Raw genomic sequence first — 22,815 nt, forward strand, 5'->3', positions numbered from 1 at the left:
TATTTGATGTTAAAATCTAAAAAAATAGTTACAAAATTTTATCTACAACAAAATTAAATTTGAAATAAATTTTTGGATTTTTTTTATTATTTAAACATTTGTTTTTTTTTTTATAAAAAATTATAATAAATTATTTTTTAGTCTCATACATAGCCTTATAAAGCCATACTAGGACATAGATAACCATTTTGAACTAGATAAAAATTTTTACATGAAAAAACAGTTTTAAATTAATGAATAATGATTTTGGAATGAAAAATATCTCAGTTTTTATAATTTTTAAAAAAACCACTGAAGAAATTCCCACTTTACCTCACATGATTACCTCAGGGTGGTTAACACGAGTAGTTGCTCAAGTATTTGTAATTTGAAAGAAACTTAAACTAAGTAGATATAGCGCCACTCCCTGGTGAAACTTAACCGTGCGCCTAAGGAGATATTAACACCTGTTTACAGGACTGCTATTCCACGGGTATGTTTATACTTTACAGAGTATATAGCACACGGAGTTTATTTATGTCTTGGTTTATATATCTGGTTAACTAACAACGACTTAATTGGCCAGCTTTTATGTATAGCATCCTCGGAATATAAAAAGAGCTGCGTTAATGTATCAAGTTACCAGTTTGTATTTGTGATGTTTGATGTTAATAATTTTTACTGTTATATCAACCGAGAGCTCGTCTATCAATTTCCTCGCATTAAAATTATAACCAAGGCACACTTTTCAACTGGCTTCAATCGTTAGTCATTATCTCGAAGATTACATAAATCCATAAGATCATCACACTAAAAATTAGCCATGATCGTGGTGTGTGCTTTAATTAGGTAAATTATAAAACTGTGTTAGTTTTATCACTTATATTTGTTAAGATTTTTCATGCTACACCTAATACCAAGTAATTACATTTATTCAAGCGCTAATTCATGTTACATCGGATAAGAAAAGTTGGATTAGATTAGAACGTGTGAATAGTTGATGGATTATCTTGTTTAATAACTCGATGCTTATAATAAATCTCTTGTGTGTTCATGCAATGATTTAAAAAAGGAGTATCTGCAAATATGCTCTAAATACTTGACACCCTGTAAAAAATTTTCCCTGGAAAAAATAATTCTTGATAATTGTATTAAACATAATTTTATTCAGTAAATGATCAATTTAAAAATCATCATGTAAAACAATTTACAAATTTATTAAAAAAATAATTAAATGATAAGTTGTACTAATTTTTAAAATTAATTTTAATGTCCTTGAAATAACACCATATATTTTTAAAAATTTCTAAGAATGTACTTTTTGTCTAAAGAATTTTTTCTTGCTTGAAGAATTAGTCAAATTGATTAAAATAATTTTTTTTCAATTCAAGTGAAGATATATATAGTAAATTTTTAAATTAGTTTAAATGTAGGCATATTAGAAAATTTTCTTACAGGACATCAGAGTCTGAAAAAAAAGTTGACTTAAAATAAAACGAAAAAAGGAAATGTAGAAGAAGAAAAAATAAAAAATTGCAGAAACTCATGCTGGACTGATCGTCGGAATAGAAAAAATGCCGGGACTGCAGAAGTGACTGGTGTGATTGCTGTGGCATTGAGAGCCCTTCTATTCTGCATGCGGTTGAAAAAAGATAAAACTAAAAAACAAAAGCTCAACGAGAGTCAACTGGATTACACTTGGGTTGAAACGTTGGTTTGATCAAACAAAATAGATGGGATTGCTTTTCCGTGATCTTGACTATACTCAAGAGCCTTTAAGTGCCCTAAGACCCCGTCGGCAATTGCGGTTACAAGCTCCGGAGATGGAAAAAGATTGCCCGTACATGTATATCTTTCTTGCGAATGCAGTATAAATAAAACTCGGGTATATTTTTTATTACACCCCGCACTACAACTGTAAATTCAAATTATTGTTGTTATTTTACTCGGTTTTTATCTGCGGAATTAAAAATTCTCCGGGTATGTGTAAATCAAACATCATTACTGAAAATCAAGGAGGAAATTGTTTATTCAGACAATGATTCAACCACGCGTAACCAAATACTCGAGATTAACTTCCGGCCTCAAGGAGAAATTACTCTTCCTCATCACTCCTCACTATTCTCGTTTAATAGGCAAATATTTGAATAGATTTTAGTTCTTTTATTTGCATCTTTTTTATCGAGACTCGAGATTAGTCAACACTCATTAAATTTTAAACTTTTCTATAAAAGTCTGTCTTCCGTTATTTAGTCAGTTTTAATTAAAGCTCTTCAACACAAGGAAGAACTATTCTTCTTCTTATTTTCTTAGCTATGAATTCCTATAAAATATCTCCACACATACTTTATTTACTATTGTCAATAAATTTATTCTTTATTATCGTCACTAACCTTTCAGATAGTAAATTCATTATTTATTTTATGTATGTTTATTCCTTTCTGTTTTTTACTTGGGTAAATTATCCAATAAATTTATTTATCAAGCTTCTTAACTTTTCTAAATACTTGTTAATGACAATAATGACAAAGCATATCTGTTTTTATTTATTACACCAACGTCGTAATAATTTATTGTTTAGTACTACACTAAAAAAAAAAAAAAATACTGAGTTTTTTTCTTTTTTAGAAAAAATATTCCTTTTAAATCAAGATAATTTTTCTACCAACACAAATATCTGTAATTATATTAAGTAAAATATTTAATTCATAATTTCAGTAGTTTTATCATCTCTCTAATTTTTCTAATGAATTGAAACGAAAAATTCAAGATTAACTGTATTAACCTGAAATAAAAATAAACTCTACAAAATATTAGACCTTCTAACTGTTTAACTAGTAAGGCATACCACTAAAAAAAAACTGCGACCTATATACTACCAGCATTGAAGCATATTGAACATGACAAGACAGGATAGTGCCTTCTTGAATTTCTTCAGAGCGTAAAACACGGTATGGTAATATAAACATCGAAATGTAGTATCATTATATACCCACAAGACACTTGATATTCCAGATCAACTAGAGTGGTCAGTAGCATCAGCACGTAACACATCAGCATCAGGATCAGCATCGGTATTACGACCATTACCATCACCATCACTGGATCAGTATTATTATACCGTTAACCAGTTCTATTAATAATTAATAACAGTACCTATAATGCTTAACTTCTAACGCTATTTATTACCCACTTCCGATCCATAATTCATCGGAATGAAGGCTCTCTTCTTAACAGATGCAGAGCCAAAGACAATGCTTTTATCCTCGTCCTAGTCTCGGCTCTGTCTTCAGTCTAAAGACTTTCTAACTGCTGTCTGCTGCCGGTTCTAAAGAATCCATACCTGTACCAGGGGGACTGTTTATATTTAAACTCTAACTGGGCAAAACACTGCCAGATCATAAAGCTATTTATTTCTTGTCATGCTCAGTGACTCAGTAACAACTGACCCAGCAATCAAAACCATCAAAGTCCCGCAGTGTGATGATGAGAATTTACGATCAGCTTTATCGGTTACCATGGCAACGTCACACCAAAACGACCACGAGCACCACCGTGATCATCCGTCTTTTTTATCATCCTCCGAGGGAAGATCTTTTCCGATCCCGACCTGGGTCAATTATCCTTAAGTTACGCTTGACTACTAAATCTCGACGCCTGCTAGCTTATATAAGTTTTAAATCTTTTACTTTTATGCTCCAGAGACTCGATTGATCGGGGGAACTCAGGGAGCTATCGGACTCGAGCATTCCCGCAAGGGATACCTATTATCTTTCTTTCATATATATATATATATAGTTGTCAAGTCATATATACAATAATCGATTTGATGAGGTCAAGAGGTAACCACAATCCCTCGATTTTATGCAATAACATTTAAGAAAAAAATTTATTGAACGATTTGATGGTTTTATCAAATTAAAGAATTGAAGAGTAAAGTGAGAAGTGAATTTAAATCTTGATAAAAAAAATTCATTTCGATCAATTGGTTCGGTTAATTTTTTATGGATTATTCTTTGCGAATAAAAGCAAGAGTGAAGATTAAAATAAGTGAATATAAGAAAAGACTTTGGTTTTTTTTATGGTTAGTGTCTCAAGAGATTCACTTTGAAGGTCTGAAGGATTTGATTCCAAAAAATTAAACGAAGGTATCTGAAAAAAAATTTTTTTATGTATCTTGATATGGTTAAAAATGTCCACAAAAAAAATTTGTTCAATTCACGTTTTACTTCTGGCAAAATTATTGTCAAATTTAAATTTTCACAAATATAATTTTTATAATTTATAAATTATTTGCCAGAAAAATTTATTATCTGAAACTAGATAAAATTATATCTGGCCAAAACTCACGTATAACGTCAATAAATATCCAAATAACTATATAAAAATTTTTTCCTGAGTATCTAGAATTTTTTTCCAGACGTAAAAAGTTTTGAATGCGATGTCGAAGTCAAAAACACTGCACATTAAATAAAGTTTCATAATAGAACAATCAAAACTGACCATTTCCTTTAAGATGTGGATATGTCTTGAAAGAATTAAATGAAAAGCAAGTTTATCTAGCTGGTGCTTTGTTCCCACGGCCTTTGCGGCTTCTTGGCAACGCAAGCGCTGGTTAAGAGTCAGGGGGGCAATATTGTGGGAGTCGGTAGTCGTCATAGTGGACATACGAGCGCTTAGAGGGTAATTTAACTGAAGGGGATCCCTCGCGGTAGACACGAGTCTTCTTGTCTTCATTATCATCATAATGGTGGTTAAAAGTTAACAACTCAGCATTAGTACTAAAGCATACACTGGCTCAGTAAACAATAGCTAAACTAACAGCTACCGTTGCAGCAAAGGGTTAAACTGACTATTTGCAAAACCAACTCCGGTCTTTTATCTCATGGCTTCTGGTTCTTGGTTCTTAAGTTAAAGTTCAACATTATTAACGTGACTTCATTTGGGTCGAGTGTGAAACTTTAACTTTCTGACAGATTGCTACAGCAAATCATTGCTATTACGTCAGATATTATTTACTATTAGTTTTAAGTACGTTACCAAATTAGTATAGAAGAAAGATAACGGCTTTTTTACTATTTGATGTATTGTAAAAAAATTATATTCAAGCAAGTAAAGAAATTTTCAATATCTCCCACAAATGTTAAAAATCTTAACACATAAACTTTTCTCAACCCAATCTTTGAATGCGAAAGACCTTTGAGTGTGTAAGCATATCTTCCCTAGAAGAGATACTGCAATTAAAGATAAGATAGCATCGTAATTAAGCAAAGAATTGTCTTCGCGTGGATTAAAAGCAATTTAATATAATTTTAATTTAGTTTGTTTACGTTGAGACCGGAGAAGTTCATTATTATAAAGGCGGCATAGCAGTTAGCAGTAGAAAGAGCATGGAGAGATCATTGGCCGACCTTCTCGAACTCGTGGCGAGTTTATGTGATATAAGAGAGCAACAAAGACGTATGACAGTGTAGTTAAGTGTACAAGACTGCACAACCGGTCTCCGTCTCAGTCTCACTCTCTAGTACTCCGTGTGTACACAGTGTGTACTTATATATATATATTAATATATAAATATATATGTATATATACTGGGTGATGAGAGCAATGCCGTCACCGCGGTCGAGACTAGATGGCCACCCAACTTACTCAACGCCTTTCATTCTGTTATTCAAGACCTTCACCGCTAATAATATTTAGTTACGTGACAAGGAGTGGAATCATGACCAAGAGAAAATGCCTAGGAAATCCGATGATTAATGCCGATCGATCATTACCATTTACACTGTCTTCCATGTGCGCATTTATAATTATAATTATAATTATGATCAGTAATTAGAGTCCTCGAACTTGTTACATACTACGATAATGCTTAATACTCGATACTTAGTTGACTGATACGCATATTTATGATCTGAGCCGTAGTTGTAGACATAGATGTTTGACGACCAGGTGACGTTAACGATCGTTGATGGGTATTAATTAGTTTGACCGTTTAAATACTTGTCTGACTTGTCTTTACGTCCTTGAAGCCTCTCAAGGCTAAGAAAATTGTTATCCGTGATGATTGATGGACTTGGTTATTAGTTTTTAATGTGTGAAAGTTATTCCATCATTTTGCTCTAGTCATGATTGATTTAAATATTGTAAGTTTTCAGGAATTTCTAATGGAAAATTTCACACATTTCTTTAAAATTTAAAGAAGCGGAATTCAGTTTCAGTTAAATAAAAAAAAAATTTCTTTTGAATTTTATTTAAAGAAACAATTATTAGTCATCGATAATTTCTTATAAATAATTAAAAATGCATTATATTCAATTTTTTTATAGAAAAATAAAAAAATAGTTTATTGTACGCACAAATTTATGAAAAAATTGTTTTATACACTACAAATAAAATTAATTTAATTGAAATAAAAAATTCTTTAAATAAGAAAACTATTTTTAAAAGTTTGGCCATTTCATTATTTTGAATTAAATAAAATTTATTTGAAACTACTGCAAGTTTTTAACAAAAAAAATTCCTCTGCTTAATTCTAGACATTTAAAATGTTCTAAGTACAATAAAAAAATTTTTTTAATCAAGGTAATTTTTTTTTGTCAGTGTAATCTTGCTTCAAGAATTTTTTTTCTTGAATTTAGATTAAATATTTTAAAACAAACGTGAATTTTTAAAGAAAATATTTTTCTTAGAGCAAGTAGTTTTTCTTCAGTTCAAAAAAAAGTCTCCGGTGTAGCAAACCATCAGCTTGAAGTTATTTTAAAGACAGCAGTTTAAATTAATGAAAAAGTTACAACCACTTTCAAAGAAAAACATTATTTCTAGTCGATCGATTCTAAGTAGTACGGCTCTACGAATGTGCCGCGCATTAATATAACTTCTACAGAAGCTACCGAGTTACGCTACTCCTCACATTTAGCTCCACACAACAGCATATAATACATACAGAATCCACCGAAACATTAAACAAAATGCCTCAGCTAGATAAACTATCTTTCAGCAAAAGTATTGTAACTTAAACTCCAATAAAACCCACAGCTGCTAAGCGGATTTATAACTTTTAAAGAAACTCTGGTGCAGCATACCTTGACTTTGAACTCAAACGCTTTAATACATCTTTAGAATGGATTTCTAAGATGCCTAGTGCCAGTCGGGCTCGGTTATTAATTATTGTAAAATATATCCCAACACTTAACTTCTCGGCTCTTGCTGGCGCTTGATGGTGATTCTGGTGATAATCAAAAAGCTATTGAATTGTATATAACCCAGAAGTAATTATCCCGCCTTCTAGTCACGACTAACCTAGCTTCTTACCCGTTGTAAGATGATGTATTCTACCACTTCTTCCTCACTCTTACTCTACACTTATCTTGGAGTAAATTTTCTGAGCCTTGAACTGAAAATTAATAGTAATAAAAAAGAATTTGAACTAAATATGAATGCCATATAATAATAATTATTATTCAATGAAAATAGTCGATTAAAATATTGAAAAATAAATTAAAGATTATTTCAAATAATAATTTTAAAAAATTATATAAAAAAATGCAAAATTTCGGAGTTTTCCCAATTTTTCATCCATTTACTTCTTTGAATTACAGAGCACGTTAAAGTTGTGTCAAAAAATTACTGTTAACTCTAAAAAAAAGTGTAGAGTTATTTTTTTAATTTAAAATTCATTAAAAATCATTTTTATGGAAAAATCGTTCTGAAAAAATTTATTAAATAGCTGTTGTAAATTATATTCACTGAAAAGTTTCGTTGGCATTAATCCAATATTTGACAGACAATTTTTTAAAAATCTCTACTTTATTTTATAGTATAAGAAAAATTTGTACTAATTCAGTAATAATTTTTTCTTCAAAATTCTATTCAATCGTACTTTAACAATCGTATAAAAAATAAAAAAAATTGATTCGTAAATTTTAAAACGAGAATAAAGCATAGCCTTCGCACTTGAAGCCTGCAATCAAGAAAAGCAAAAGAAAGAATAATAACAAGAGGTATTTCAGGAAATAAAACCCCTAGCGTGAAATAATCGTTAACGGGGCTGATGATAGTTTGAATAAAAGGCCAAGTAGTTTAATTCGCGCCTCGAAGCTGTTAGTAATCCAGGACTCTTTCTCCGAGAGGATATATTAATCAAAATCCGATCTACTGAGAGGTATAAATATGCCGGCTGAAAGCGTTTGATCAACTGCAAATGGGTCTTCGCTCCTCGGTAAGTAAATGTTGCTATACAAGTTACTGCACACATTATCTATTATGTATCAGTACAAGATTCTCCTTTCCAGTGAATATATTTATAATACATAAGTGCAGTAGTAGGTGAGGCTAGATTATTCCCCGGGGTATCCGACCAGCCAGCGTTTAACTTTGTTTTATTTAGCTTTCTCCTGGTTAGAACCAAACAAGAAGCAGCCTTCGTAAAGAGCAACCTTGAGTTGTGAAGCAAGCTCAACTTTTGTTACAGATATCTAATGTATGAGCCTTTTTGTTTTCGTTTTATAGCTATTTGTGTGTGGAAGTATCGTATAGTTGTAATGAGAGAGCAAAAAAAAAAATTGTTGAGGGAGACGTTTACTTGGGACGCCATCTGGAACGGCCCGTTACTCTGGATTACTTTTTAGCGTTTTATTTATATTTGCGTTCACTAACTCAGAGAACAGAGACTAAACCTAGAAGATTATCATCATGATTATGATATCTGATGGCAATCAACCGAAGAGAGGAGTTAATTTATCAAGGACTTGCCTGTGTTATAATTGATCGTAATCAGTTAAGTAATAAATGATATTGTCTCCTCGGTGCTTTTTGTTCCTAAATGATCTATACCGATACAGATTCTGATATCTATATCTATATCTCATAGAAAATGTGCAAACATTGTGGGTATTTAGTGGAAAAATAATACGGGACAATTATTTACAATGTCAACTTTCCGATACTGTTAGAAGTGTAATGAAGGGTATCTATTGCAAATAAATCGATTTCGCTGTTTTTTTCCCGTCATCAATTTATTTATTCTAACAGTGCCCCCGGTTGGCTGGGCATCAGTTAGTGTTCTTGTTATTTTTTTTATTTTTTTTTTCTCGGAAATACTGATGCTGGATTGACTGATATGGGTGTAACAAATGGATATGAATTATTTAGTAGACACAATTTTTCGTTTTATTCGTAATAAAAAATTTAGATGTAGTACAATTCGTTGTTAAATATTTTTATGATTTTTTATGAGGTACTTTAAGAGTACGAATTTTGACTTAGTTTTGTTAAGTGCTTTCTGTAATGTTTTGATGGGACAATTATTTAATTAATTTTAACTTTTATAAATTTTTTTTTTAACTTAGAATTTTATTTTGTGACAATTTAATTAGAGTAAAAAAAATACAACAAACTTTTTTTTCAGTTCAATTATTGTAAAATAATATAAGCAAACTTTTTTTTTTTTATTTTCTTGATTCTTTTTAAGAATTTTTTTAGTTAATTAAAACTGAATATCTGGAAAAAAAGTGAAATTAAAAAAAAATATTATTCTTTGATTAAATAATTTTTTTTTTTTGTGTAAAAATTAAATTATCGTTAAATTTTTAAGATTTTGTTTGATAATTTCCGTCAGGATTTTAATGTGAGGATTTTTCCTTCAACTTAATTGATAACTTGATTATCCAAAACAATTTCCGCAAGGAAGCAAAATTAAAATAAAAATTTAGCAAAAGTCTAATCAATAATTAAAAAAAAATTTTTTCTAAAAAAAAAAATTCTCTCTTAGACTAGTATCTGATTATCTTCGGAAAGAATATAAGTTAAAAACCTCGCCTCGACTTATTACTGGCACGAAACAAAAAACTTTAATTGTGCTCAATTTTAATTATTACAAACAAAGTAAAGACGTAGGGAGCAAAGCCCTTCCTCTGATTACGCAACACATAGGGCGCTAGTAAATTAAAAAAGCAAATTGCTCAAGTTCATGAACTCATTAAAATAAGTCAAGAAAAGATTGATCGCAATCTCTCATTCTCTTTGCTCAGTAACTATTTTTTGTGCCCATACCGCTTACAAGCCCTGTACTATCCTCCTCATTATTTTATAAATCCCACGTTGGAATACCCGGCAAAATTATAAAAATAAAAACGTAATTATTAATTATTAGCTATCAACTATTAACCATAACTTTAAAAAAAAACACACCCGCACTGTAAGCTCCAGCAGATGCATGATAAATACCCCCACGAATCTGATAAATTTATAACATTTAAGATATAAGATACAAGTTACGCAAACAACATTGTGGCTAATTATTTTGTTGCACCAGGGGCAACATCTGAGTACATATTTTCCAACGAACACGATAGTGTTCCGCGTTCCAAGTATTTTCTCTCAGCACGGCTCCAAGAATACCGGGCGTAACAGCAACAAATTGCTCCGTTTGTAGGTCTCCATTGTATTGTAAAAGGATAAAAAAATAAAACAATGTTGAAAAAATATCAAGTGAAGAAGAACGCAAGGATGGAACTAAATAAAAATAAAACCATAGGATTGCGAGTTGGCGTGGTCGTGATAAAAAAAAAAAAAAAATACATTATACTTCACTCTTGACTTGCATTTAGCCGTGCATTCCCTTTCTACAGCCGAGCATTAAGTGTAGGTGTGTGAGTATGTGTGTTCGTATGTTATCCGGCAGATAACTTTAAGAGAATTTGAGATGGTAAACATTACACCAGGATATCTCGATTCGAGGATCATTTTACTCGGGTTCAGAGTACATGCATTTACTTTACCAGAGACTTCGAATAGACCCTTGCTGGCCTTAACTTTACTTCGCTGAAAGGGCGCAAATTAACCGAGGGGCTCTAGCTCTCTAACTTGCTAAAAGAAATATACGAAAAAAATTCACCTCGTTTTGTTTTTACTTTAACTTGCTATTTCTCGTGCCGATTCTGGTTGGCTAATGTTACTGTGCTCTTACATACCACGTGGCTGCAATCACGGGTAATGTAATTTGTGTATATGATCTCGAGTGGAGTTAAGTCACGAATTCATTATATAATCATGTTAGATCTTTCCTGATAAACCTTGACAATGATTAATTAGATTCCCATTTATCTTTTTTTTTTTTTTTTTTTTTAAAGTTTATCGTACCTTTTTGGGTAAGTTGCTTTTTAATTGCTGTAAATTATTTCATGCTGGATGATTTATAACTCAGTTAAGTGGAAGTTGGAAAATCGAGTGATTAATCAACTTTTAATTTTATTTACTAATCGTTGACTTTTATAAAATATTTACATTATACGTGTTTAAGAATTAAGAAGTTAAGATTGATTAATGTTTTATCAATTGAGAAAAAAAATTTTTTTTGGCTTACATAAATTTATCTTGATTCAAAACATTTTCTTTTTGAATCAAAACAAATTTTTTAAAATAATTTTTTTTATTGAACTGACTGATTTTTTGTTTTGTAAAAGGCAATACTTTAAATTGTATTTTATAAAAATAATTAATTAAAATTTATTACAGTTTGAGAAAATTTTATTTTATTTCTCAAGATACCTAATCGTTAAAATTATCCATTTTTTTTTTTTTTTTTTTTTTTTTTTGATAAAAACAAAACTAACATTAAAAACTTAAAATTAAATTGTGTAAACCTTGAAAAAAAAAATCAAATTACTTTAAATTAAAAAACAAATTTTAAATCACCCCAGAAGTTGATAAACTAATCTAATTTCGTTTATCCCGAATAAAATAGACCGGATACACTGATCATTGTTATAAAGTTAAAATCGATCAAAAAGGCACGTGTTGGTTGTATCTAACATTACAAACGCTTCGATTCTATCATTAGGTTATTTCTCGTTATTCTTTCATCTGTGGGTCTTGGTCTGGGTCTGGGGTCTACAGATACAGATATAGATACAAATATAAATGTGTATGGTATAAAGGCTCTCGCACTTAATCAACGCTCGCGTAATTGGGTACCAGCCCATTCTCGTGTTGCATATATACTTCTCCAGCATTATTGCCTCTTACTTCGTGCAGAATACTACCTTTTATACAGCCACAGCCACGTACACTCGAGTACAAAGTGGGTAAATTGTCAGGATCATCAGCAGGCATAACCTTATATTTATATATTTATACGTACAACGTACATACACACATACGTTTAAATACAGTATATTATACATACACCGAACGGAGAACCATTAAGCGCCTTAACATCTGTTTGATTTTACGTTACTTGTTTTTCTATTTAGCAAATAAATCATCTGAAGCGACCTCGACCTAAATTGAGGTCGATTCACTGACGTTCAACTGTTATAATGATGTAAGGATAAGAAATATACCCGCGGCACTCGCTCAGCTGAATCCTTGAACTTGAATTATTAAATGTCTTGTATAATGTTCTTTTTTATTTTTTTATAAAATTTCTTATAAATTTTTTTTTTTTTCTTAGTAACGCTTAAAGAAAATTTTAATCCTTAAAAAAATTAATGATTAGTTTGAAAGTGTCGGACTTTTTATCGATTATTTTCACTTAAATTAAAAATCAAAAAATTGAAATTTTTCATAAAAATTAATATGTTTAATAAAAATTCAAATTAATTGTAAAAAATAGTCTATTAAAATTTATTTAAAATTTCTTTTAACTCTACAGAAAATTTTTATATATTTTATAAATTTTACTAATTTAAAAAAAAAAATATTAAATTTTTCATGATAATTAAATTTTATAATTGACACTAAAAACTGTATTAGTTAATTATTTAATCAATTTAAAATCAATTGAATTAATTGAAATAATACCGCACTTTATGTAAATATTTAGTCGAAATAATAATTGATAATTATCATTAAACAAAACTGATATTTTTTACTTAAAACCGCATAAATTTCCAGAACTCCAAATCCAATATTTTTAATTAAGTTAAACTTCATAATTATTATTTTAAATTTAATAAAAAAGTACTAGACTTTTTTCTCAGTGCAATTTAATTTAAAAGTGCAACTGCTCTCAGTTAATTACCAGCAATTTGAATGTCATAAATAAAATAAAAGTACATTTTCACTAGAGTGAGTAACAGTGAACTCATTTATACATATTCCAAGAGAAAAATAATTATCCACGACAATTAACCCATATATTATACAATATAATTTTCGTAACGTTAGATTTTTTATATACTCGTGCTTCAGTGTAATATATGTACCAAAGCTAGCAGTATTTAATTGCAATTGATTAACAGTTGTCTCAATTACATAAAACAAAATAATTTTTACGATTTATATTATATGTATTTAGCTTAAAGGCTGGGCTCGGTTAAAAATGTGCCAATGAATACAATTATCGACTGTAAAAATAAAAAAAATCGGAAACTTCCTTCGCCAATAGATTTATTTATTTATTTATCTGTTTATTTATACATTATCCTTATAACAGATAAGTTTGCTCTGCAATCCAAGGAACTGAAGATCCGTTACAGAGTTACGTTATTCACCTGCATTTGTACTTCTCTTATTTGATAGTAAAACCATCCGATCACTTAATGAATAGTAATTCTAGAATAGTTATATTATTATTATTTGTAATATTAAATATAAGGGAGATGTGAGTAATCTCGAGTAATTATTAAGTACCTACGGACCTTATATTTACATTTAATAACATGTAATTAATCATAATTATAATAATTGCTATTTATGTTCACTTGTTATTTTATTTAGAAAAAACAATAACTATTTAATTATTTTAATATTTATAATTATTATCATTATTATTATGATATTGTTTATAAAATCTTGGGGGTTTTGTACTCAGTAATTTTAATTTTATTAAGGCTGATACAGAGACGATGTAATGTAAATAATTTTTTCATTTATTTTTACGTTTTATCAATGATTATAAAATTTTTTTTTCCATTAAATTATTTATTTTTTTTTAGTAGAAAAATTAACAAAAAATTTTTAAAGTTAATTATTTGAATAATTCATTGATACTTCCTATAAACACTGCAGCAATTATTATCATTATTGAATTAATGAGCAAAAGGTAAATGATTAGATCTGATGTTTATAAATTTTTCTGTGGATACATACGAAAGCGAGAGGAATATAAGAAAAGAATAAAAAAAGGTAACCGGTGAGAGTGTTTCGTGAAACACGTCGTATCTCATTACCGAAGCTTGTCACCTCGGTCATCTTGGATTTGTTTTTACCTCTACACTATCATGGTACAGTGAATAGTGCCGGATAAAACGGTGGGTGGCGAGCTAGGTCTGTCCCCACACCGTTAAGGTCAATGTACAAAACATCTCAGTTGCATAAACACATACATCTACTCATGAATACATCACATACATACCCTGTGTGCATATACATATATATGATATGCAGTGCTTCAAAACAACATGTAACATGTTACATGTTACATGTAACATGTTATATGATGTTACTCGGTTAGGTTTACCTACCTCATTTAGAGTTAAGTCACCGAGAGATATATTAAAGTTGAGCTACGAGCAATGTTAACTAACGATTAAGTAAAAGTTACCTCCGGGCCCCTCGTACCCAATCAAATTAAACATTTATTCTATTTATACTATTATCATAATAATAGTAAGAATAATAATTATAAACATAATAGTGCCGGCTTTATCTACTTCACATCCAGGAAATTATTTAAAATTACTTTCCAGGATATAATAACTCTATGTGATCACATTAAGTGATCATTTCCTGCCACCATATATTTCTAATGACTGCGGTTCATATCACATCGTTTCCATCATTTTTTTATTTTGATAACATAAACACCTTATTCTATTTTATAATTGATGTTATTACTATCATATTGATACTTAAAATCAATATTATTAAATTAAAGGGCGGCCTTACATATATTTCAGTGAAAGTTAAATTAAAAATTTTCAAGTATTTTTTATTTAAAGTTATTGAATTTAATTGATTCTTTTTGTATTGATAAGAAAAATTCATTTGATCGAAGAGAAAATATTAAATCAAGAAAAAGTTTTACTTGTAATAAAAAAATTAATTAGGAAGATCAAAGTGATTTTGATCTATTTTAAAAGCAAGAGAATTTAGTTTCACAGTTGAAAAAAATTTTTTTTACTCAAAAATTAATTTTTTTTTTTTGTATTATAAAAATTTTATTATTTTGAATTGGGAATAAGAATTTTTGAACTAACGTATTTATTTTTTTTTTTTAATTTTTAATCCAATTACAAACAGAGTTAAATTAAAAATCATTAATAAATCCCGACTACTTCCTTTTAAAATTAAAATAAAAAGGTTTTTGATCTCTGAGAAACTCTGGCATCGTAAAACTCTGTTTTATGACGACTGTATTTGAGCATATATACAACTACAAATTCCCATTGTAGTCCGCGAGTATTATACCGAAGAATTACACCCCCTTAGACTGAATGCCTGACTAATACTCTATAAATCGGGATGCTTAAGTTTAATTTTCTTATTCTACAAAAACAACCCCTTTAATTTTTTTATTTTTTCCAATTTCAACCATTATCTTATTACTTAAACATTCGAGAGATAAAAATAATATATTTTAACATTTTAACCGGCATTGGTAATGTAACTTGAGCTATGGATCAGTTCACGAGCGCTAACCACCAATAGCTACAGATTGTTCTGTAAGTACAGGCATATAGCGTCGATTACTCATTTATACGAGGCCATTATCCCTTCCATATAAAAGTGCCACCCGCGAATAATTCGCCTGTAGTTGCATAGGCATTGATTGCTCCTCCTGAGGATTTAATTTTAAAAATAAAGCATCCACAGATACTGATGCTCTGTACATATTCTATCTGCGCATAACAGCAAAGGAAAGACAGATAGACGGATATAGGATAGGAGTAAAATAAAATAGTTGAGGAGATAGTGTAAGGTGTATATCTATGTATATTATATGTATATCTATACAAAACACTGTAACAGGGAACATACAGCAGATAGAGAGTAGAGGAAAGAAGAAGGATTCATGAGAAACATCTTTATCTATAGATCTGAAGTCCGGATGGGATCCCAAGTGCTTCAGAGAGCGACATGCACCAAGTATTAACATTGCTAAAAACCTTTTTCTCTTTTCTAGTCTCTCAGTCTATATATATATATATATATACATACATATATACACTATATATAAATATATAGGTACCGATCTATCTTGTTCTCTCGCTCTCGTTTTCCGTCCTTCGGGCGTCTCGTTTATTCTCGGCATCGGAGCGTATTACGGCTATTCATTAACGTGTAATTGACTTTTCAATACGAGTAGGCGGAGGAGAGAAAGAGTGAGAGAGAGAAAGAAAGAGAAATAAAATAAAAAAATAAATGCAAGAGACGGGATGAGTTACGATCGGATAATCCGACGTTCGATTCGAGATCGAAGAAAGATCCTTTGCTAATGTGTACTTTCGGGATTGCTCTGGTCGTTAAGGCTCCACCTCATCATCTTACATCAATACGCAACTTGATACTGCTCTATCAGAGTTAGTAAGTTTTCTTTTTGTTGTTTATTGTTTTTTTTTTTTTGGGGTAATAAGTAATAACATTATTAGTATTTGAACAAGAATCGGTAGTATTTTAATTAGTGTTTTATGGATGGATCTAAGCGCTATTATAAGCTATTAAATTCTTCACAGGATGCTACTTTAATTAGATTGCAAATTTTTTAAGTGAAAAATCGAGGATATCATGACAGAATTTTTAATTATTGTGGAATAAGAATTTGTGGAAAAATGTAAGGCGTGCTTGTTGATCGATTAGATATTTTTTGTAATTTACTTATTTTTAAAGTGAGGTAGAAGTTAATTGATTATCAACTGAGTATAATATTAATAATTAATTTTGACCTAGTTGTAATGCATAATCATTGAGAAAAAAAATCGCGGTTATAAGTAAATAAAAAAAAATTTTTTACTTGACTTAATAAGTCTGGATTTAAATATATCAGAAATTTTATAAAATTTAATAAGATATTTATAATCTTCTTTGAGAAAAAAAGTATTAAAAATAAAGATGATAAAACATCAATTAATACCTCAAAAAAAAAATATTTTTTTACTACAATTTTAAATTCTAAAAGTGGATTTTTTACCAAATTTTATCACTCAATTCATATTTAACAATAGAATTTTTTAGTTAAAAAAAAAAAGTGTGATCCATTTGCACAAAAATGAAGAGAGAAATAAAAAAAGCAGATAGTATAATTGTTACAATTATTCCCAGTTCATAAACGGTGTTAGTATTTAAAATTAATTTGTATTCGCTACACATTCCTTCAGAGCTTATGCGTAATAATAATAATGTTACAACCAAAGGCATTTTCCGGAGTTTATTTGAAGGAAAATGTAACTAGAGAAGATGCTGAGAAGTTAAAGTTCAAGAAAATCTAAAATAAGTGACTAAAGTTGTATGAAAACAACGGAGTATTCTACATTTTATGGTCCAGTATTTCATGGATCAGATAGACCATAGACCAAGCCCGTACACATTACAATAATTCTTCTTTTCTCAGATATGCTTTCTCTCTCTCTCTCTTTATCTTGCGAAGATAAAAAATCCCGCATTTTCTTATTATCTGGAGCACTGGCATAACTTGTTACATTCTCAGTAAAAGTCGCCAGTACAGTATAGTGATGCAGTGTCCTTAACTTCTATTCGCTTGTATCGCAAATAGTGGAAACAGCAATAAGAAGAATAAGAACAAGAATAACAAAAGGAGTAAAGAGAGAAAGGAGTATAGCTGAGTTACTTAAACTACTGCTCTCCAATACTCATTTTAAGAATTACCGTTCAGATGATTATTCTTTCACTCTTAAATCTTTATCTTTGTCTTTTCTCAAATAACCAATTTAAATCCCATACTTATTATTAGTGTCATTTTTTTTATTTTATTATGCTTTACAATATACTTAAAAATTTTAACCGTTATAATTTTATTGTCTATTGTCCATTTTTTTTCCATTTTTAACTATCTCAAATTTTTTATGATTCATTAAATTTATTTATTGCTTAATATTTATTGTTTTGTCTTAATTGTCATCTTAGATTTTTTTATGTAGCTATTCCGAACCTAAAAAACATTGATAATCGCTATTTATTTTCATTTCAAGTAATAATTAGATGACATTTTAAAATTATAACAGCACAGAATTTTCAATACACCAGAAAATTATTATATTAAAAACTTAGATCGTTCATGCACTGCTTTAGAACCAAATTACCACTAACTGTTCACGAAATTTATCTAAGAATTTTAAATACGTTATTGTCATTAGTCTAATTTGCAATGTAATATTATTTTTAAGCACAATTTTTGAGTGAAATTGCGAAGCGGTAAGGTCACGGAACTGATCTTCAAAAGTGCAGGGTTCGAATCCTGGTTAAGCTAGAAATTGATTGAACCATTAAAAAAATTTGTTTTTCTTTTTCTCAAGAAAACTGTCACTTTTTCTATTTTAATTCTTTCATTTTTGAAAAGTGGAGTTTTTTCGTTTTCTATTTTTTTTTTTATATTCAATAAAGAATGTCCCTAAATATTAATTAACATCAAAATTTATCGATATATATTTTTTTTAATACAAATATCTTTCAACTAGATCTTATTATTTATAAATATCTTGTTTAATTTTTACCCAAAAACTCAACCTACGTTGAACGGATTTCTAGATAATAATCTTCAATAAACAAAAAAAAAATTTTTAAAGTACCACACATCGTCATAATAATTTCAACAGATTGTAAAAGCCTGTCAATCAAGCTGTCGGTTCAGTTACTATTGAAACATTAATATTCCCAACAATAAAAAAACAATTATATCGACACCAAAGGAGCGACAGAACATAATCGATAAAAAGCCCATACCCATCGTCATAAAATATTTAATTACTTCTATATAAAATTTAATGCCTTAAAGAGAAAATAATAAGTATAAAAAGTACAGGATAGTATTATATACATATATGTGGTGCAGTAGGAAAGGCGTAGATACTCGACAAAAGTTACGTTATATTTAATAATATCATTCATCTTATTGGTCACTTATTCACAGCATGAGCGTAACATAAATAACCGTGTAAATTTAAATATCTTCAGTTAGTTTAATTAGATAACGGAGTGAATCGGCAAAATGTAACTCGTCTACTCAAGTATCGGCTACTCAGTTTTACCCAAGCTTGTGTCTCTTTTTTTAGTTTTAATATTCACTCACTACAAACTAGCTGCAGGTACAAGTAAATGATCAGTATCCTAGACTGTATAGCTAATAATATAATAATTTAAATGACATAACATTATTTACCCAAAGCACACGTTTTAGTAAGACTGTCTTACTAACAATGCTAGAGACGTAATATATAATATATAATGTATAATATATAATATACATTTATAAGTATGAACACAAGCATAAATAAAACGGTGTTAAAATATTTAACAAAACAAACAAAAACTTAAACATTATTCTAAAGTGTGATCCTGAACGTTAACGGAACGCACGTGTCGTGGTTAGTTGACCACTTTAATAGCGTTTTCGTGTTAAGTTCACGACTTCGGTAGCTGTAAGAGAACGTGCTAGTGCTGGTGCTAGACAATTTAAGGGCATTGGCACTTGATAAATTTTTACCCGTTTAATAATTTAATAAATTATTATTTATTATTTACTCATGTTCATTGTTAGTCGCAGTCAATTTTGTTGACAGCAAACCTATGAAAATTTATTATGATACTTTCATGGAGAAATATTGAGATTTATTTGGAAATAAACGATAGATTGTTTGAGCAAATTACTTTACGATCAAAATTGGACATCGCAATTCATTTTTTGGTAAATTAAATAATTTTTTGCTTGATAGATTTATAATAAATTCAAATGATAGTTATTTTAAAAGAAGTTTAAGTATTTTTAAGCTGCATTCAATGATTAATTTATTACACAACTCAATTTTAAAATACTGTATCCAAAATAATAGTTTGAAATTTGAAGAAACTAAACCTCATTAAAAAAATAATATTTTTTAAAAATTTCAATCCATTAAATTATTTTTACGATTGTTAAAATTTTTTTAAATCAAATTTAAATAGATCATAATTATCGTTTTTTTACAAAATTTTTTTTCAAAATATATTTTAATTTAAATACTTAAAAAAAAACCTCAATTTACAATTTTCCATGATTTTTAAATAATCTATCATTTTCTTTTTTATTTTATCTATGAGGCAGTTATTAAAATTCGTAGTTGATTTTCTAAAAAAAAAAAAATTTTTTTTTCAAGTCATTGTAATTTGAATTAAAGTCCATTGAACTCACGTAAGTTAATAATTTAAACTTTTGTATGTTTCAATTTCTCAAATCAAAATAAAAAATCATTTGACGACTATTTAAAAAAAAAATTTAATTACATAAAAAAATGTTTTTTCAAGTGTTTCATTTTCATTAAATTTTATATTTCAATCATAAATTTTTTCATAAAAGATCTAGACTAAGACTGATAAAAATAATTCCGCAAGATATGATTCTCATTAGCAAAATAATGATAGTAAAACTAAATAACTACACCTTTTGCAGAACATATTAAACCTTGTGGCAAAGTTCACATAAAAAACAAGAATCCACGAGTTTTTGTGTTATGCACTTACATTTGAAAGAAACACCTATCATATCATCTTATTATATTATATATTGTATGAGATTACTTGGATAGGAGTTGGAATTGATAAATCGTAGGTGAGAAATGAACTACGAGGTTTTTAAATAGAAAAGTATCTATTCCAGATAAATCAGTGAAGTTGGTTCGATTTTTTCGGATAAACCTCGGTTTTAAGTGGTTTGAAATATACTCCACATTAGCCAATAAATTAGACTCGTTAAATGTAATATCACATTCCTAGATCAGAGATTATAAATTTAAAGCGTAGTGGTAGTGATCTCGGTAATGGGTAATAACTTTTACGAATGTTATATATATATATATATATATATATATATATATATATATATATATATATATATTTTAAAATCAGAGGGTAGTCGTGCGACACAAGCCTGTGGACTAGCTGTAAATCGACCACACCGTGACGTAAATGATATTAGTCATCGAGAGTACTCGCGTTCGCTTCCTCCTCATCATCATATTATTTTTATTCTTATTTTTATTCATACTCTCAAAGCATCTTCTATTTCTTATATTTATTACACGTTTTTCCTATTCCTTTTTTTACGTTTTTATCTATAATTTGCTTTTGCTTTTGCTCGTGCTCTTGCTCTTGCTTTTGCCTTCCTCATCATGTTGTATCAATGATCCACCGACACGCTAATATTTATGTCTGTAGAACTGTGGTTACAATGTCCCGTTTGATTTAACTTTGATTTTTTTAAACTTAAATAAATAGATTTTACTTCTTTTTGCTTGCTACCAAGAAAATTGAATCAAAAACTTCATTTAATTTAATTTATTATAATTTTGCTGTAAAACTCATTTGCAATCAAAGCATTTTTTATTGAATTAACGATTAAGATTTTTTTGTGAATTTTATGTAAAAAGTTTTAATTAAAATTTTTCTTTCACGTTTATTGTAATTTTTTTTTAATTTTGCACTTAACAATTAATTTTCTAATAAAATATTGTTTAAAAATGAGAAAAAATTGGTTTTGATAATTGAATTTGTAATGAAAATTTTTTTGCGGGAATTTATCATTAATTCATAATTTAAAAAGTGCGAAAAAAAAATATTTTAGATTAAAAATAATTTAGATTAGAGTTAATTTTAAATTTTCGTCTGTAAACTTGTGATTAAACTTTAATAATATTTTTTTCTATAAAAATAATATTCTTCCAACTTTCACAATTAAATTATAAATTTGCTATAAAAATTTTTCCCCTAATTTACAAAAAAAATCCGTGATCAATAAATTAGCCAACTAAAAACTCATTAGAAAAAAAAAAAATGTAAATACCTTGTAGCGAAATTCTTCTTATCCATTTTGACTCCAGTAATCTTGCGTTGCACAAAAAAATAGTCGAAAAAATTTCACAAAAAAAAAAAATAAATAAATCACAAAAAAAAAATGTGAAAAAATTCACAGAACTCGCACAATTTGTTCTCGTTGACTCGTTCGCGGGGTATAATAATGCAATATATTAAGTTACCGGAAGAGATAGGCTGGGTGAAGAGTTGTAAGATTGATAATAAAATGTCCTTGTATGAACCGAGGCAACTCTTCACCTTGAAGACGTGCAGTCAGAAACAGAAAGAGTCTCGGGCTCTTCTGCGTTGGCTGCTGACGCAAGAGTGGGCGAACAATTCCAATTGGCTCCTCTCACTCTTTCTTTTGCGAGAGGACTGTGTCTGTTGTCTCAGAGGATCTGTTCTAGAGGGAGAGTTGTGGAGAACTCCTCACCGGAGAGAACAGATAAGACGAGTGGAACAGAGGACTAGAGACTAGAACTGCAGACGAGTGCTATGCACCAGAGTAGAGTGTTAGAGGGAAAGAGAAAAATCACCAAGAAAGAGGTGGACAACGAGGTGCCGGAGAAGGAGGATGAGGAGGAGGAGGAGGAAGAGGAGGTGGAGGACGATGAGGAAAAGGAGATGGATTATGGTGATGACGATGAAGAAGAAGGAAGTGCCGGTACGTGAATATAGTATGGATATATTTGTATATGTATGTTATGTTATGTTATATTACGTTATGTTATGTATTCGTATCGTTGTAAGAAAGATATTACGGTTTTGGCTCGTTGAGAGGAGAGAGAGAAACTACTATCTTCACTGTTCACTCTTATCTGCAGTCAGCCG

The 22,815-nt window shown here is 29.3% G+C and overlaps 1 protein-coding gene across 1 annotated transcript in view; it reads right to left on the minus strand.

Moving 5' to 3' along the window:
* The window catches only part of LOC141534892 (uncharacterized), a 43,176-nt gene extending 21,083 nt beyond the window's left edge, over nt 1–22,093 (minus strand). Inside the window, exon 1 of the mRNA XM_074254514.1 lies at nt 21,974–22,093. Coding sequence (XP_074110615.1) covers nt 21,974–21,999 — 26 coding nt within the window. The 5' untranslated portion in view covers nt 22,000–22,093. The remainder of the gene's footprint in view (nt 1–21,973) is intronic.
* Between the last annotated feature and the right edge of the window lie 722 nt (nt 22,094–22,815).

The sequence above is a fragment of the Cotesia typhae genome, unplaced genomic scaffold (genome assembly GCF_013202065.1).
Source record: "Cotesia typhae breed Kobodo isofemale line unplaced genomic scaffold, CoteBio_Ctyphae scaffold_13, whole genome shotgun sequence".
NCBI classification, from domain to species: Eukaryota; Metazoa; Arthropoda; class Insecta; order Hymenoptera; family Braconidae; genus Cotesia; species Cotesia typhae.